This window comes from Centrocercus urophasianus, unplaced genomic scaffold, assembly GCF_019232065.1.
Source record: "Centrocercus urophasianus isolate 14NV4802_14NV808 unplaced genomic scaffold, USGS_Curo_1.0 seq_22, whole genome shotgun sequence".
Classification (NCBI taxonomy): Eukaryota; Metazoa; Chordata; class Aves; order Galliformes; family Phasianidae; genus Centrocercus; species Centrocercus urophasianus.
The window spans coordinates 18,857,275-18,873,983 of NW_024884778.1; the positions used below are offsets into that span (position 1 = coordinate 18,857,275).

The 16,709-nt window shown below is 48.7% G+C and overlaps 1 protein-coding gene across 3 annotated transcripts in view; it reads right to left on the bottom strand.

Moving 5' to 3' along the window:
* Nucleotides 1-16,709, bottom strand: part of CACNA2D2 (calcium voltage-gated channel auxiliary subunit alpha2delta 2) — a 128,976-nt gene that overhangs the window by 104,441 nt on the left and 7,826 nt on the right. For all 3 annotated transcript variants that reach the window (XM_042823319.1, XM_042823320.1, XM_042823321.1), the window contains exon 2: nucleotides 1,778-1,859. In XM_042823319.1, coding sequence (XP_042679253.1) covers nucleotides 1,778-1,858 — 81 coding nt within the window. In that variant the 5' untranslated portion in view covers nucleotide 1,859. The remainder of the gene's footprint in view (nucleotides 1-1,777; nucleotides 1,860-16,709) is intronic.

The window sequence follows — 16,709 nt, forward strand, 5'->3', positions numbered from 1 at the left end:
TTGATATTCCATTTATGAATCAAACCTGAACCTCGCAGCCCCAGACCCCCAGGGAGACCCACAGAAAGCCTCCGCTACTCTTAGCTGGTGTTTTAACAGCTGCACGTTGGAATTTTCAATAGCTCATCTCTTGAATTCAGGTGGTTTTAACATTCCACAGACAATAATTGTGCACGACTCCTCGCTTCACAGGATGGTTCCAAAACAGATTTAAAAAAAGAAAAAAAAACACCAAAAAACCCTTCAGTCCTTCTGTATTCAGTTTCATCCTGTATCAATCCATTACAGCGACGCACTGTTCTACAGAAGAGTTAAGCAGAAAAAGTGGGAAGCTCTCTTACCTGTAATTGACTGACTGGCCAATAGGAGTCAAGTGCTGGCAAATTGGAGGTGTAATTTCTATTTAATTACAGCATTAAAAAAATTACATGATATACCTATTTAGCATGCAAAGAAGCAAAATCAAAGCTAATAAGAATAAATTGTAAGAGAGAGGACATGTACCAAATGTAGTGGCAGTCAATTTTTTTTTTCTTTTCTTTTTTTTTTTGAGTTGTGCTTTGCTATAGATTACAGAGCCCATTGTGCCTTTGCCTGGAAAACCTGCATCCTCAGCTCTGACTCCACACCTTGCCAACACGCAAAACTGCATTGCAGAAATGCAGAGATACCATCAACATATGTGGCCAACCCCAAGGGGTGTGCATGCTCTCCATGCAGCACATGGAGTGTCTATCAGCCCCGGGGAAGAGAACGCAAGAGAAACCCAGACAGACCTCTCTGAAGCTCAAATGTGATACAAGCAAATGGGCAGACTATGAACAGCTTTGCATGCCTTCAATTCAACTCGTTTTAAAGTGCATTTAAAAGAAACCAGTGCAACTTCTGAGTTTAGGCAGTGGATGATGACCAGGAGCATGGAAGGTGAACAACTCTGTTGAAACCAGTATAGCTACTGGTACAAGGCAGCAAGAGGCCCATATGCCATTGGCTTCTAAGGACCTGCCATGAGAAAACCCAAGTGCGCCCCGTGCTTGTTTCTGGGGTAACACATCCATCATGCTCAAGAAGCCTATTTTCTTTAGATTAACGCCATGACTCTAAGCTCAAATCACTGCATTTCATCACAGCTCGGCTGGCAAACAGTGCCAGGAAGGGGAACCGTGCAGGTCCTAGAGACCCTTTGATCCTCAAGGTTCACAGAGCATAGTGAAGCTTCCCTTAAGTGCCCCTCCCATAGTTGCCCACTGCAGCCCAGGACCACCACCATGCCCACTTTGGGGCGTTACATGGCAGCAGTGCTAACAGGGATTTGCTTTGAGGCCCTGGGAGAACAGGAGCCAATCAAGAATTGCAGTTTTACCTGCAATCTCTCTTTAAAAACACATCATTTCCAATGTTAGTCAAATTACCCTTCGGACATTTCCTGCTTGGTCAACAGAAGTTTGAAATTAAAGCACAAATTAAACCACCTTCAGTGCTGGAGGAACGGTTGGATTTGAGATGCGTTCAGCATGCCATGCAGAAACACGGGGACGTGCTCAGGCAGCAGTGACACGCGGCCCTGGAGAAGCAGACAGATGTGAGCCACATCCACTCCCACACGCCTGCTAAGTGCATGGCACAGAGCAGCAAGCAGCAGCACAGCCAGCTGTGCCCCGGCACGTGGAGCCAGCTGGGAGCTTGACACACCATGAGTGCTCACAGGGGTGATTTCCGCAATGGGGATGTTCACGGCCACGAGGAAGGCAGCACAGATAAAAGACAGACAGCTTACCCCTCTGAGCTGCTGGACGCCACCAAATATCCTCATCACGCCATCAATCTCCTGCTCCAGCCTTCTGGCCCAGTACTGCATACTGCAAGAGACAGAGAGAAAGAGAGGAGGAGAAAGGGAGAGAAAGAAAAAGAGTCAGAGCCCTGCCATGCAGCAGATCAGCCAGGTAACGAAGGGACAGCAAGGAAGCCAACATCTGGGGCTGTGCTCACTGCGCCGCTCCTGCAGCACCGGCACAGGCAGTACTGAGAGCACGTGGCTCCTGAGGGCGAGGGAAGATGCAAGCTCAGGGCTCCAAAACAATTTATGCACATGGCAACGCAGAGAGAAAAAGGAAGAAGAGTTACAAGACAAACTGCAACTTTCTTTTTCCCCCTTCTTATATCAGCAGTTGTGGTAGCTAATTAGTTAAGCCTAGAGCGATGATCAAGGTCAAAGTGCTGCAGAGCCCAGCAGTTGGTAGAGAAAACAGCCTGCGCTCCACCACGGCCCCAGGAGCAGTGGTGCCCATCCCAACACAGCCACAGGTTGCTGCCTCCATGCGATGGAGCTGCGGGCAGGGCTGGGAGGTGAGCTGCAGCACCACAACCCTGGGGCAGCAGCGCCTGCCGACACGAACGCCGCACAGATTTCTGCTCATAGCAATGACTGCCAGTTAAAACAACAGCAAACAAAGCTCTCCTAAGGCCACAGAACTTGGTAGCTCGCCTTCTTTTAATGAGGTTTTCAGACTCCGGCCTCTGGCCATGCAAATGTCAAACCTCCCATCTGGTCTCGGAGAGCAGTGCTGGATTGCTTCTGAACCACTTGTGCTTCTCCTGCAGCAACTCAGCTCCAAACACTACACTGGACAAAGCACCGAAGGAGTAAAAGGGACAGAAGGCACTGTGGCCAAGTCTGGTGCATGGCCAGCATCACATCAAGGCAATTCTATGGGCACAGAGAGGCCCAGGATGCTCACACTTTGCATCAGCAGCCCGAAAGCATTTGTTCTTCAGGCAAAGAGACGTCCCCAGGCAGTGCATGTACACCACTGCAAAGCCACTGTGAGGCTCTCCAAGAGGTCTAGAAGCAGAAAAGCCCTGCTAAGGGAGGCCATGGAGGACTGCTCATTACACAGCATTGCTTCAAAATGGAGGAAGCTGGGCAGAAATATCAAAAAATTTTACTGTGTACTCCAGATCTTCAGTTTTCCAGCTGAACATTCTCTATTCCCAACATTTCTGCAGAGCAAACGCTGTTTTTCCCCTTGGAGGAGAAGGAAATCCAGGGAAGAAGGTTGTATACATTTACCATCATTTAGGTTTCATTTAGGTTGGTCAACGTTACTCATGAATTTTCCCAAAAGGTATTTATTTAATTTTCAAATAAGCTTCTCATTTTAAGATACTCATTGAAACACCTCCAAGCAACTTTATTGTTTTCTTCCCCAGTGACCTGCAGTCACAAACACACACAGCCACTGGTGTGGGCAGCCCTCCCTTTGCCCCCCAGCTTGGGCAGAGCCCTCCCACCAGTGACAGAGCTGTGTCAGCCCCCTGCAGGAGCTATACAACAGCTTTCCCAATGGCAGCAAGCATCCTTTTTCCCAGCTAGCGCATCCCTTACCCACGCTGCAGCACTGGCAAAAGCTTTTGTGTGCATCTGGCCCATCCCTCTAGCCTGACTCGTTGGTGTTTTCACCTCGCTTTCTGCACACTGGGCTGAAAACTGCCAGGGCAAAAAGAATAAAAAATACATAAGCCCCATTATTATTCTGTCTCACTTGACCTCCTGCCTTTTGTTTCTCTCCCATGGCCGATGCACTTAAAATTTTACGGCAGACGACTGCAGCAAGGATGAAGAGGGTAAAGCAATTGATAGCCCATTACCAACATGGAGATTTCACTTTGATGTGTGTCTCGTATGGAAGCAATAAGGCACGGCAGTCATTGTATCCCCGTGCTATTAAGGCACACCTCAGGTGGTGTCACAGGGCTCGAGGAGTGATAACTCCTCCCAACACGCAGCCTGGAGTCCCCCGCTGCTCCCGCGAAATGGCATTTACAAACAAAGCACAGAGAAAGCACCTGATGCACACGCCAGGAAGCCTCCAGCCCGGATGACCACTGCTCACGGAAAGCCACAAAGTCCTCTTGGATAGACACCAAAATCCCTTACATTAAAAATATTTGTGAGTCGTGTGCTCCGCCTCCCCTTACACCAAGGATCGTGGTCAGGACATACATTAAAATCTCTTCCACTGGAAAAAAAAAATTGTTTCCTTCCCCTGTATGTTCCACAACCTTCTCTGCAACACATAACAAGGGACAGAAATGATTTCTGGAAACACAACACCATTTATCTCTGTCTCTCCACAGAAAACTACAAAGATGCTAATTGATTTCATGATTTGCCTATTTGATTTTCCTTAAAGATGAGATAAAATGGGCTTAGAAAGAGCAGCAGAGCTTCAAAAATACTTGCTGTGCCAAGCAGCACATCAGGAGATATATACACAGGCCAGGACACCAAGCATTTTGCATGTCCTATTCTGCACATTGGGCACTTGCAGCTTGTCATCAACCACAGAAACTGGGGCTCTGGGCTCCTTTCCGCCTTGGGTGAGCTCACCAGCCAGCTGCAGAGACTTCCATGCATGCTGTGGCAAGGCTGGGTATGTGAGGCCATACCACTGCTTCATCAATGAACCAAAGAATGGCTTGGATTGGAAGGTAACATGAAGACCATCTGGTTTGAAACCCCTGCCATGGCCTGGCTGCCCCCCACTTCGGGCTGCCCAGGGCCCCTCCATGGCCTGAAGAACCTCCAGGGATGGCACCCACGGCTCTGGGCAACACTGCCAGTGACTCTGAGAAAAGAATCTCACCTATCATCTCACCTATATTTTTACTTTTTTAGTTTAGAATTATTATCCCATGTCCTGTCACTACCAGACCATGTAAAAAGTTATTCCTCCTCCTGCTTATAAGCTCCTCCAAGCACTGGAAGGCTGCAATGAGGTCTTCCCAGAGCCTTCTCTTCTGCATGCTGACCACCCCCAGCTTCTTCAGCCTGTCTCCATAGGAAAGGTGCTGCAGCACGCAGAGCATCTTCATGGCCTCCTCTGGACCTGTTCCAAAGCCCCATGTCTCTCTTGTGCTGGGGGCCCCAGGTCTGGACAGCACTACAGGTAGGGCCTCACAAGAGCAGGGCAGAGGGGGACAATCACCTCCCTGCCCACTGCTTCCTCCTCTGTTATTGCAGCCCAGGATGCTGTTGGCCTTCCAGGCTGCAGGAGCACACTGCTGGCCAATGCAGAGCTTTTTGTTCATCAGGACCCCCTGGTCATTACCACAGGTCCACTCTCAAGGAGCTCTTCTCTCAGTCTGTACTCAGGTCTGGGATTGCTCTGATTCAAGTGCAATACCTTGTTCTTGACCTTCTTGAACCTCATTAGGCTCACGTGAGTCCACGCAGGATGGCATCCCTTCCTTCTACCGTGTCGACTGCACCACTCATCTTGGTGTCGTCAGCAAACTTGCTGAGGGAGCATTCAATCCAACTGTGTCATTGATAAAGACACTGAAGAACACCAGTCCTGAGTCAACCCCCTGGGGGACACCACTCATCACCAGCCTCCACCTGGACATTGAGCCATTGACCACAACCCTCTGGCTGTGACCATCACACCAACTCTTCATCCACCAAACAATACAGCCTTCAAATCCATCTCCAATTTAGAGATCAGGATGTGGTGTGGGACTGTGTCAAAGTTCTTGCAGAACTCCAGGCAGATGACATCAGTTGCCCTCCCTTTATCCACTTTGTCACTCCATCACAAAAGGCCATCAGATTGTCCAGGTGAGCTCTGTCCTTGACGAAGCCGTGCTGGCTGTCTTGGGTCACCTCCTCATCTCACATGTGCCTTCACATCTCTTCCAGGAGGCAGCACCACTGCTCTGACAACGCCTGGTTTGTGAGGCTGCAACAGTGCTCCAGGGACTTTAGAAGAAAATGAGAACTGCCGTGGAAGGCAGCAGACAGGCTGTCCCTGGCCCACACTCCGCACACAGCAGATGGCCATCTGCAGCCCCGCACTTCTGCACAGCAGCTCCAGCACTCTGCAGAGAAGCTGCACACCCTCAGCAGCACCCAGCACCACCCCGGGGTCACTGTGCTCCTCGGTGGCTTATGGCACACGGACAGAGCCCTCCCAAGCCACAGAGAGGATGCTGAGAACCTCAGAGACCTCGTCCTTTTGCTACCTTCCTGGCCCAAAGAAGAAGGGAGACTCACATAAACGTGAAAAGACAAGAGGAAAAACTAGCTGCTAAGCAGACACTCTGCCCCACAGCTTACTCAGTTATCCAGAAAGCATTCTGCACAAGAGTCTACACTTCACCCAGCGTGTGCAGCCAAGAATGCCTCACTCTGATTCATACGCTTTGGTTCAGTGCCCAAATATTGCTATTTAATAAGGTTATTAATTACTGTGTTGTCTAATTTTTGCTGTGCAGGAACTTCTCATAACTGGCTTATTCCTTCAAGATGCTTAATCCTTTACCTATAATACTGCATGTGTCAGCGCACACGCGTGCATGCGTGCACTTGTGCCCCTTCTCAGTTCCCTCCATTTTGTACATATCTGGGCTGTAAGACCCAATATGAGCTAACACACACCAAGGAAAAAAACAAAGATGCTTTGGTTTTTGTTGTTTGTCACTTCTCTTATTTTAAGATACAGCTTTCAGAGAATATCCTTTCCTACAAAACAACCAAATAAATGCCTGACCATGTTTGATACTAGCTTAGAAGGAAAGGACAACCGAGTATTAAAGCTATATCCAAAGCCAGGTCTTTAAGACACACATTGGGATAGAACTCTACCTTCAGCTCAATCACAGAGCTTTGTTACTTTGTTTTCTTTGACTCAAACACTTCCACACCTTCTTCCTTGCACTATCCACTGTCTTCCCAATTCTTACAGCAGGAAATGTTCCTTAAAATAATAAAAAACGCCGGACCGCCTATAAGATCCATCCTGATGCCAGTTTGATGCCCAAACAACTACTACAATGCAATCAAAAGGAAGACTGGCTAGCCTTCTCAGTCTATAGGACAGCCAGACCTGGGCAAAAAGGGAAAGGAAAGCAAACCAACAATTGCACACAAAATTTGTTCTACTAATGGTTCCTGAGCACAAACATTCTTGTGCGTAGCTGTGGGAAAAACCAACAGCAACCTGCAACTTGCCACCAGCGAGGCTTTTGGTGACAGGAAATTGTTCATCAAATATCATCTCTGTACTGGAAAGAAGAAGCATCAGCCATCCTGGGCCAAACTCCATCTGGAAACACAGCAGCCAGTAGGTGTTGAGTCAGACACAGGCACCAAACACTGCTGCAAGAAACACTGTCTAACCTGTGCCTACAGCCTCCACTGAAGGTGTTCCCCACATCCACAGGGTATCTTTTTCAATTCCATCTTTCACTATGTGGTGAAAAGGTTTCCTTCTTATCCATCCTAAATCTCAACTCTTTCTTCCCATTTATGCCACTTACAGCAGACAAAGGATTTCCTTTCTCATTACAAGCTCTGAAGAGCTCTAAAGAACCCTTTGCTCTTTAATCCTTTTCTACTCCAAGCTCAGTTTTCTCCAGCTTTTCTTTCTTGGCCATGCTCTACCAGCATCTTGTCCTTCTTGCTGCCCAGCTCTGGATTCTCTGCAGTTCATGGACACCTTCCAAGGCTCTCACCAAGAAGTGGGATCAGGTAGGCCAGCAGAAGTCTGGCCCAGTGCAATCTGAAGGGTTGAATATCACTGACCCAATCCTGTCCAAGAAGCTACTTTATGTTGCAAATACGTGTGTCCTCTTGCTATCACAACGCTTTGGTGACTCAGTTTGTGACCAGGACCTTTTCTACCACACTGCTACTCAGACAAATATTTTTTTGTTCTCTATTTGTACATTGGATTTCTCCTCCTTAAGCGCAGCGCTTTGCATTTGTTTTCACCAAGTTCCCTTCTTTCTGATAGCAGGCTCTCCGTTCCATTTTTTGTAAATCATTTTGAATTCTGATAATGCCTTCTGAAGCACATCCATCCCCTCCCAGCTCAGTGTCATCTGCAATTTTTATAAGCATATTCTCCACTCCGTTCCCTAAGTTATTAATGAAAATATTAAATAAAACTAGGTCTAGGGCAGATTCCCGCAGGAGTCCACTTCAAATGTCCTCTCAGTATGACAGAGACCTACAGCCACTATTATTTGAGAGTTACGTGTCCAATCAAAATATCTCGAATTCTTAACTTTACAAAAAACCGGTTTTGAGTATTTGATATGCAAAGGAACTGTAGACCAAAGGATAATTTGGTGAATAATTTAAAGTGTAAGACTAGGTTGGAGGAAAATCACAATCTGTTTGTAGATGACTTGCCAAGAGGAGGAGGAAGGAGAAGTCCCCCAGTGCGTGAGCTGGAACATTTGCCCAGCAGCGCTGCAAGAGGCCACTGGGCAGACACTGCACTCCACGGATCACGTCTGTGTGCCCCTCCTCAACACAGCAATATCATAGAATCACAGGATGCTTTGGATTGGAAAAGACCTTTAAGATCATGTAGTCCCTGCCTACAGCAGGGGGTTGGGACGCCTCCCACAGCCCGTGTTGCTCCCAGCCTCATCCAGCCTGGCCTGGAGTGCTTCCAGGGAGGCGGGGAATCTACAACCTTGTTGGCCAACCTGTACCAGTGTCTCACCACCCTCAAAGAATTTCTTTCTAACATCTAGCCCAAATCTACTCTCTCAATTTAAAGCCATTTCTGCTTGTCCTGTCACTACATGTCCTTATAAAAAGTCCCTCCCCAGCTTTTCCGTAAACCCCTTCAGGTACTGGAACGCTGCTGTAAGATCTCCTTGGTGCCTTCTTCTCTACAAGCTGAACAGCCCCAGCTCTCTCAGCCTATCCCCACAGGGGAGGTGCTCCAGCTCTCTGACCATCTCTGTGGCCCTCCTCTGGACACTCTCCAACAGCTCCATGCCCTTCTTCTGGTGAGGGGTCTGGAACACAGGCCATATGAAGAGAGGCTGAAGGAGCTGGGAATGTTCAGCCTGGAGAAGAGGAGGCTCAGGGGAGACCTCATTGCTCTCTATAACTTCCTGAAGGGACCGACCCTGGGGGTGTTCAAGGAAAGGCTGGATGTTGTGTTGAGGGACATGGTTTAATGGGAGCTATTGGTAATAGGCGAATGGTTGGACTGGGTGACCTTTTAAGTCTTTTCCAACCTTGGTGATTCTATGATTCCATGATTCTTGTGCTGGGGCCCCCAGAACTGGACACAGTACTCTAGGTGGGGGCTCATGAGAGCAGAGCAGACCTATAGAACCACCTCCCTGGACCTGCTGGTCACGCTTCTCCTGATGCAATCCAGGTTACAGTTGGCCTTCTGGGCTGCAAGTGCACATTGCTGGCTCAAACTGAGTCTTTCAGCACTCCCTAATCCTTCTCCTCAGGGCTGCTCTCAAGCCATTCTTCACTCAATCTGTACCTGTGCTTGGAATTGTCCAGATCCAGTGCAGGACCTTGCACGTGGCCTTGCTGAACTTCATGAGGTTGGCATGGACCCACCTTTCCAGCCTGTCCAGGTCCCTCTGAATGACAACCCTTCCCTCTAATGTGTCAGTGGCACCACTCAGCTTAGTGAACAAGAAGAACAAATGGCAGTGCAGTCACAGACAGCATCTTTTGTAGGCAGCAAGACCTTTCCCACAAGGCACATTCAGCCACAGACCCCATCGTCCTATTCCTTCCATCCTTATCAGCCTGGAGTTCACCTTCTGTCCACCTCTCTGTGATGCAATCATCCCTTGATAGATCCTCACACAGTGTGAGCAGTCTGCATGCGGGTTCCTGAGCGCACTGCCAACATACAACAAGCAGTTTGCACAACTTCAAGAGGTGAATTTGATCTCAGCATGCTGCGACTCTCTGCACCTGGGAGCAGAATGGAGCACCCTGATAGCACTGGGTGGCTGCTGCAAGGCAGAGCACTGAGCGAGTTCAGCAGGAAGTTCTCTGCCATGCGTGCAGTCTACTCAGGTTGGCTCCGAGAAGGAAAAATGAATTGGGTTGCCTTATAGCAGAATAAGCTACTTATGTATGTCTGGAGATTTGGATGAACTGTTCTTGTCGCTCCGAGGTATTCCTGTGAACAGAAACTTTACCAGGTAGCTCAGCTGCTTTGACATCTCATGTGACAGGGGCAGAAGCAACAGTACTAGCCTCCAGGACTGCAATGCAAGCAAAGGAAGCCAGAGGCTCTGACTACCACAACCAGCGCTGCACTGTCAATACCAGAAATGCACTGCTCCAATCAATTAACGGTTGTGTTCAAAGCCAAAGCAAATCTCAGGTCTCAGCATCCCTGATTCTTTGAAAGCTACAGGTTTCTTTTTTGCTTCTGTTTTGCATCTTGAAACCAGATTGCTATCACACTCTTGCTGATGCACATCAGGAACAGCAGAAGCCTGTGGGCTCCGCCACATCTGCACTCCCATCATGCAGGATTAGGATGGGCTCCTGATCTCAGAGCCTGTCAGAAACCCAGACTCGAAGCACAATGAATTAATAAATAAGTGAAGAGGTGTCGGTTTTATTAAGCACACAATCTGCATAAATTTCACCTCGTGCAGCCACTTGTCATTTTCAGAATGCCTTGAGACCCCCACTGCTGATAACTCTTGCACATTTCTTCGCAACCCGTTACACAGATGAAGTTTTGTGATAAGACCTCTCTCCTGCCTGTCTCCTTCCCCGTGTTACAGATGCAATCTGAGTAGAGGCAGAAGAGATCCCATCCCCCACTGCAGAGATAAGGTTACCAAGGGTAGGTCTTAGAACGGATTTTGCAAGCTGCATGAATTATTAAAGTCCTTTATGATATAATGACAGACATATCAGCTTATTTGTTTATTCTGTGTATAATTCATGACTCTCTTGGGAGCTAGACAGAAGTAGGATAGATTGTTGCATCTTCTTGTTCCTTCCAGTAAATTTTCATCACCAGATGAGGATTCTGGGGGCTGAACTATGCCAGAAAACAGAATAGATGCACCCAGCAGGATCTGCACTTGAGGCTGGGGGTAGCTGAGATTTCTTCACAGCCTGCAGACACAGTAAAGCTATCAGCTGAGCACACTGGTGTGGCTACAGCAAGGCAGTCCAGGCAGCCTTTCCGCACTGTGCCACCAGAGCACTGTCATCTAAAGCACACACACACACACCTCTGTGATGAGATGCTGCGAGATGCCCCATGCTCCTGCACCACTGCTCAGCCACAGCCTGAGCTGACACGAACCTTCCTTCACAACTTGAGGATACTTCACAACATCCACCTCCTGGCAACACAAGCAGAAACATACTGAAAAAAGCAAAGATGTTGTCCTCGCTTAGGTCATTTAAAGAGTTCTCGTGAAGAAATGAAGCAAAGAGGATTCAGAGGTGCCAGGTTCTGACTGCTGGGATGGAGCCTTGCACACACGCAGTGCAGTCATCCTTCATTTCTTAGTGCACTGCCTAAGGGGTGAGGGAAAGATACATGCCATAGGGATAACCAGGTAACAAAACACTGACTGCAGCCACCAACAAGAAAGCTCCCAAAGTGCTCTTGCTCACGTGAGGTGCTCCACCAAGAGATGCTGCTGCTGCCACAGCAGCACAAAGGGATGCAGCAGAACAAGTGTAAGCTGATGACGCTGAGCTGGCTGGCTTGTATTACTCACAGGACACTGGAGGACTGCCCTCAGCATGCACCCTTCCCTTAGATTTCAGCTGCTCTGAATCACATGAAGCATGCAGTGACGAATCAGATCACTGAGATACAAGCCATACTAAGGAGCCTGAGAGAACCACTGACTAGTAAGACCTGGGCCGAATTCCTGTATTTAGCAAGCAAAGAGCATTAGTCTCTGCCACAAAGGTCTTCTACCACAAGACAGCATTCCTCAGAGCTCTTTAGTGTCACTGCTGCTAGATGTCTGTCTAGTTAAATCCCTGCCTTAAACAACCCCTCTCCACATCATTCCCTACCTGAGAGATTCCCGGCTCCTAAGAGCGTGTGGTAATCATTGTTATTATAAAGCACTTAGCGATGCTCTCTCATTGCATCTCTCACCAGCCAAACACCCAGAACCCTGTTATTTCACATCCAGTCGCCTTCATTTGTAGAAGCTGTTCATTGTACAGCTCCCTTTCCACAACGAAAGAAAAAAAAAAATGGAGGTGGAAAGCATTTAAAAAAAAAATAATTTACTGCATTTTATGCCATTACCGCAGCGCTTTGTGACACACATCTAAAAGCTGTCTGCAGGACACTCGCACTTGTAAGGTAGCACCCAGTCCCAGCAGTGACACTGGAAGCACGAAGCCCCACTCAGCTTTGTCCCAGTGCTGCTGCAAAGCACAGCAGGAGTGGGGATGGACTCCCAGCTTTCTCCTCCTTGCCACCCGGGTGGGACAAACGCTCCTTCCTCCATGGGGAAAAAGAAGTACATACGACCTTCCCTTTGTAAGGAAACAAGCCAATTGAAACCGTGATCACGGAACCACACTGGAAATATGCCAAAGGAACCAACGAGGCTTGCTGTGCGACACTCAGGACCTGGGTCCATCACACTCACTGCCCCATCCCAGCAGCACGCTGGGGAGCTCTGCAGAAGGATGATGGCTGTTCAGTTGCAATACTGCAATTGAAGCTCTGCTAGTGCAAAAGTTCAGACACCACTGTGAGGGAACTGACCAACACTAAACTGTCAGACCTTCCTAAATTTTTCCCTCTTCTATGGGAGAAAGCTGAGCAACAGATGTAAAGCAGCAGTCCCAAATGCAGACACACTTTCAGCAGCAGTCAGACATGAAACTCAATCTCCTGATGTGAAGTTGGCTGTCTGCACTTTGAAGCCCGCACTGAAGCACTGAAGCTGGAAGCTCTCACAGCCATCGATACTCCAGAGCACATCTTCACACACATTATGCAGAACCTGAGATGATGAGGATATTCACTCTTCTGCTCTTATAAGTGAGTGCTGGCATTAAGAGCTACGCCAGCCGATGTCCCCACACCCCACCAGCAGGCCACCTCAGACTCTTCTCTGTAAGAGACAAAACCCTGGCGTTAACAAGCTCCTCTCAATGGGGCTCATGACATCAGCAGCCCCTTTCTATTTAGAATAATGACTTCTGCCACACGCCAAGAGATTTGAAATTACCTGTGAAATATATTTCCCTAGGCGCAGGCTCAAGAAGCATGTAAATTACCCAGCTTAATGGCCTCGAGCATCTCTCTGAGGCACACACACAGAGCAGGAAGTGCTCAGCTGACACCTCAGGGACCACGAGAGGGGACAAACGTCTGAGGGGTGTCAGGAGCCTCTGTCCTGCAGCTCTCGCCACAACCCATCCCACCAGCGAGCGCCTGCCGCTGGGAGACAACGAGCACAACAGATCCAATCCTAAATGAGTGCCTCATCAGCACAAAAAGGCAATTTTCAAGAGAGCATTTCTCGGGAAGGCTGCCTGACTGCAATTTAAGTGGCACAAGCAGCCAATGCGGGGCTCACAGAAAGGGCACCCATCTCATTTGCAAAAGCCCCGTGCCTGCACTGAGCACTGCAGCAGACCCTCTGTCCCTCCAGCTAACTGAGAGCAGTGCTGCCCAAGTTCTGGTCCCCAAACAGCCAGAGGACGTCATCACTTCTCATCCCCAAGGACAGCTCCTCTCTCCCAACACCAGAGGAAGAGAAAGGTCCCCTCTCTACAGTACCAGTCCTCCTGGCCACGTCTCTGTTCTTGTACTTGTTACTATACTGCAGAAGAAACATTTATCCTGAAATGAAGAGCATGGATTCATTCAGAGGAGCAGAAGAGAAGATATTACGTGATCTGGGTTCCATTTCCTGCTCTGCTGCTGACATATTGGAGTTTTCGAAGCCTCAGTTTCATCAGTAAAATGAGCAATAAGGAAATGCAAGAGCTGTTTCAAACTGCATGTAGAAAGCCATAAGGAGGGGTGGAAGACAGAACAGAGCAAGATGTGGGGGGGAGGGATGGAAGGCAGCCCCAAGGGCATCAGGACAGAACTGCCACCCCAGAGAACAGGCCTGAGGCACACAGGCTTTGCTCGTGCCAACAGCGACAGGCTGGTCACATCTCAATGTGTAGGGGATAGAAAGTAGGCCAGGGGATCAACTGGGGATAAGAGAACACCTGGAAGACAGGCCTGGCAATAGAAAAGTGGGACAAATTTGCCTAGTGTAAAACTCCAGAAAGCCAAGGTGTAAGAGACGGTCTTTGGAGGAGCCTCAACAAAGTCAGGATCTGCCCTTGTTCTCAGCCAGGAACACCTTGCTAACCCACATACCGGCAGAAGCTGTGGTATCACAGTAAGATTAGCACAAGGGCAATTTTAAGAAATAACAGTTTCCAAGCAAATTCTGCCCCTCAGAAGCAGACCAAAGGCTGAAGCAAGGTGGACTACTCGAAGCTACCTGCACTCCAGGCTACCTGCACACCTGCTGTGGTTTAACCTGGCAGCAGCTCAGAGCCACACAGCTGCTCCCCTGCTCTCCCCATGTGGGATGCAGGAGAGAATCTGTACAGCCAAAAAGCAAGAACTCACAGGTTCAAATAAGGACAGTTTGTGAGGAAAGTGGAAGCTGCACACACAAGCAAAGCAAAGCAAGGAATTCATTCTCCACTTCCCACCAGCAGGCAGACATGCAACTACTTCCAGGAAAGCAGGGCCCATCAAATATGACAGTTTCTTGAGAAGACAAATGCCATCACAGCAAGCATCCCCCCCTCCTCTTTAACCAGATTCGCTTGCTGAACACAACATCGTGTTGCATGGAACACTCCTTTGGTCACTCTGGTCAGCTGTTCTGACAGTGCCCCCTCCCAGCTCCTCACACATTCCCAGATGTGTCACTGAATTCCTCCATGCAGAAAAAAAATGGCACCTGTGGACATTCATCAGCACTTGCTGAGCACTGGAGGAGACCAAGAAATGGACGTGAGCACAGCGAGGGGTGCATGGTGCAGTTCAGCAGTGGTGACACGGACACTGTTTTATCTCCACTGGTGCAGGTTTTTACGAGCACAGCATGGGGGCTGTTGACCACTGCTGGCAAAAATGCACAGCTAATGGTAGTAACTATACTGAAAAAATAGTGTTTTATAGCTGAGAATTTGCTCTGCCAAGAATGTTTTTATGCTCTTTGTATCTGTTGTGGTTTCCAAGGAAATAAAAAGGAGGCATTACTTCTGGAGCAACCTACACACTATTAGAGCCAAGCCAACTGAGGAAGCAAGGCTAAACTCCACGTGGAAGATTAGAAAAATACTATATACTACATTCCCTGCTTTGTTCATCGGATGTGGAACTTTGTGCACTGCAAGCTCGCTGTGGGGCCACACTGCAATCACAGCAAATTTGGGAGGGGGAGGGACAACACAGATACCATCTCCTGAACTGCCCCTTCCTGCAGCAGCCTGAGGTTCTTCAGAAGAACTTTCTCATATAAGACTCTTTCTGGGATCTGAGAAAGGGTACAAACAAACACAGGGGTACAGTTGTGCTCAGAATGGAAGCTGAGCAATACAAACTCCGCCATCGCAAAACTGCAACAGCACGCTTAGGCAAGAGGCAAACTTCTCTCCATCACAGCACCGTGACTGCAGAGAACACAGCAGGGTCTGACCACTGCCTCCTGATGAGAGGAAGGCCACGCACCACACAGTCACCAAGTAAGTGACATTTATTAAGTGGCTCTTACAGAACAGAAAAGGCCGCTTTCAGCGCGCGTAACCACATTCACGAACCGCCTGAAGCAGCGATGCTTTCAGCACAGGGCTCCACTTGGAAAGAAAGGAAACACAGGGAAGGATTGCAGCAGAGCAGTGCTGTAAGGCCAGGCCACCCTTGGGAAGCAGGGCAGGGTTGAAGGCACGCAGCTCTGCTGCATACATCCCATGGAGCATGCAGGTGCCAGGGCACAGACACAGCGGATCAGATTTTTCTCTGAAGTGAAGAACAAGCCAAAAGAAATAAACGTGGCAAAGAGCGAGGGACACAGCAGGGTCCCACCAAGCCTTCGGGCAGTGAGCAAAGGGTGGTTCTGATGGCAAGAATGCCAACATAGCACATCTGCTGTCAGGTCAGGTGCTAAATGGGGGTCACCTGGAAACCAGGAGTGCAAAATGAGCAGGTAGTGCACGTGCACAACACATTTCTCTTCTCCATCTCACAATAAAAATCAGAAGCAACCACAACCACCGTTATATTTTTAAATTAAGGCAAAGACCTAAAGCTCCCCCAGCACAGGCCCACAGCTCTCAGCACGGTTACATCAGGGACAAATCTGCCCCAGAACCTCAGAAACAAATTCAGCGTTTCTCAGCCTTCAAGCCAAACGTAGCTGTTAGCAGAACACAGCACACAAGACTGACGACGGCAAATTCTTCAGCATCATAATAAACCCAATGTCAGGAAGAAAGGCTCAGTGAGGAGCAGCCCCCCAGCACGCAGCCGAGGAGGCAGGCGGTGATGTTCCTGCCTGTCGGCAGAGAGAGCCCACTTGGGGCTGATGCTCGCTTGGCCTGAGCCCTCCAACGTGTTGTCATTCTGTGGGAGGCAAAATAATGTCATCTGTTTGGTCACTGATCAACTCTTATTAAGATTTCACAGCAAACAAAAATAGAATAAGTAAAAACCAAGAGCTAGGTGAAGAGAAAATACTGACTTTTTTTTTTTTTCCCCCTCTGGTGTAACCTACCCTCCTGCTAACCCAGAGGGGTAAAGCAGAGTGCCCACAAAGCTGTGATGCATGCCTGGCTGGAGGCTCGCTGCCCTGGAACTCTTTGCAGCTTGCAAGTCTTGAATAATTAAGTGCTGTTT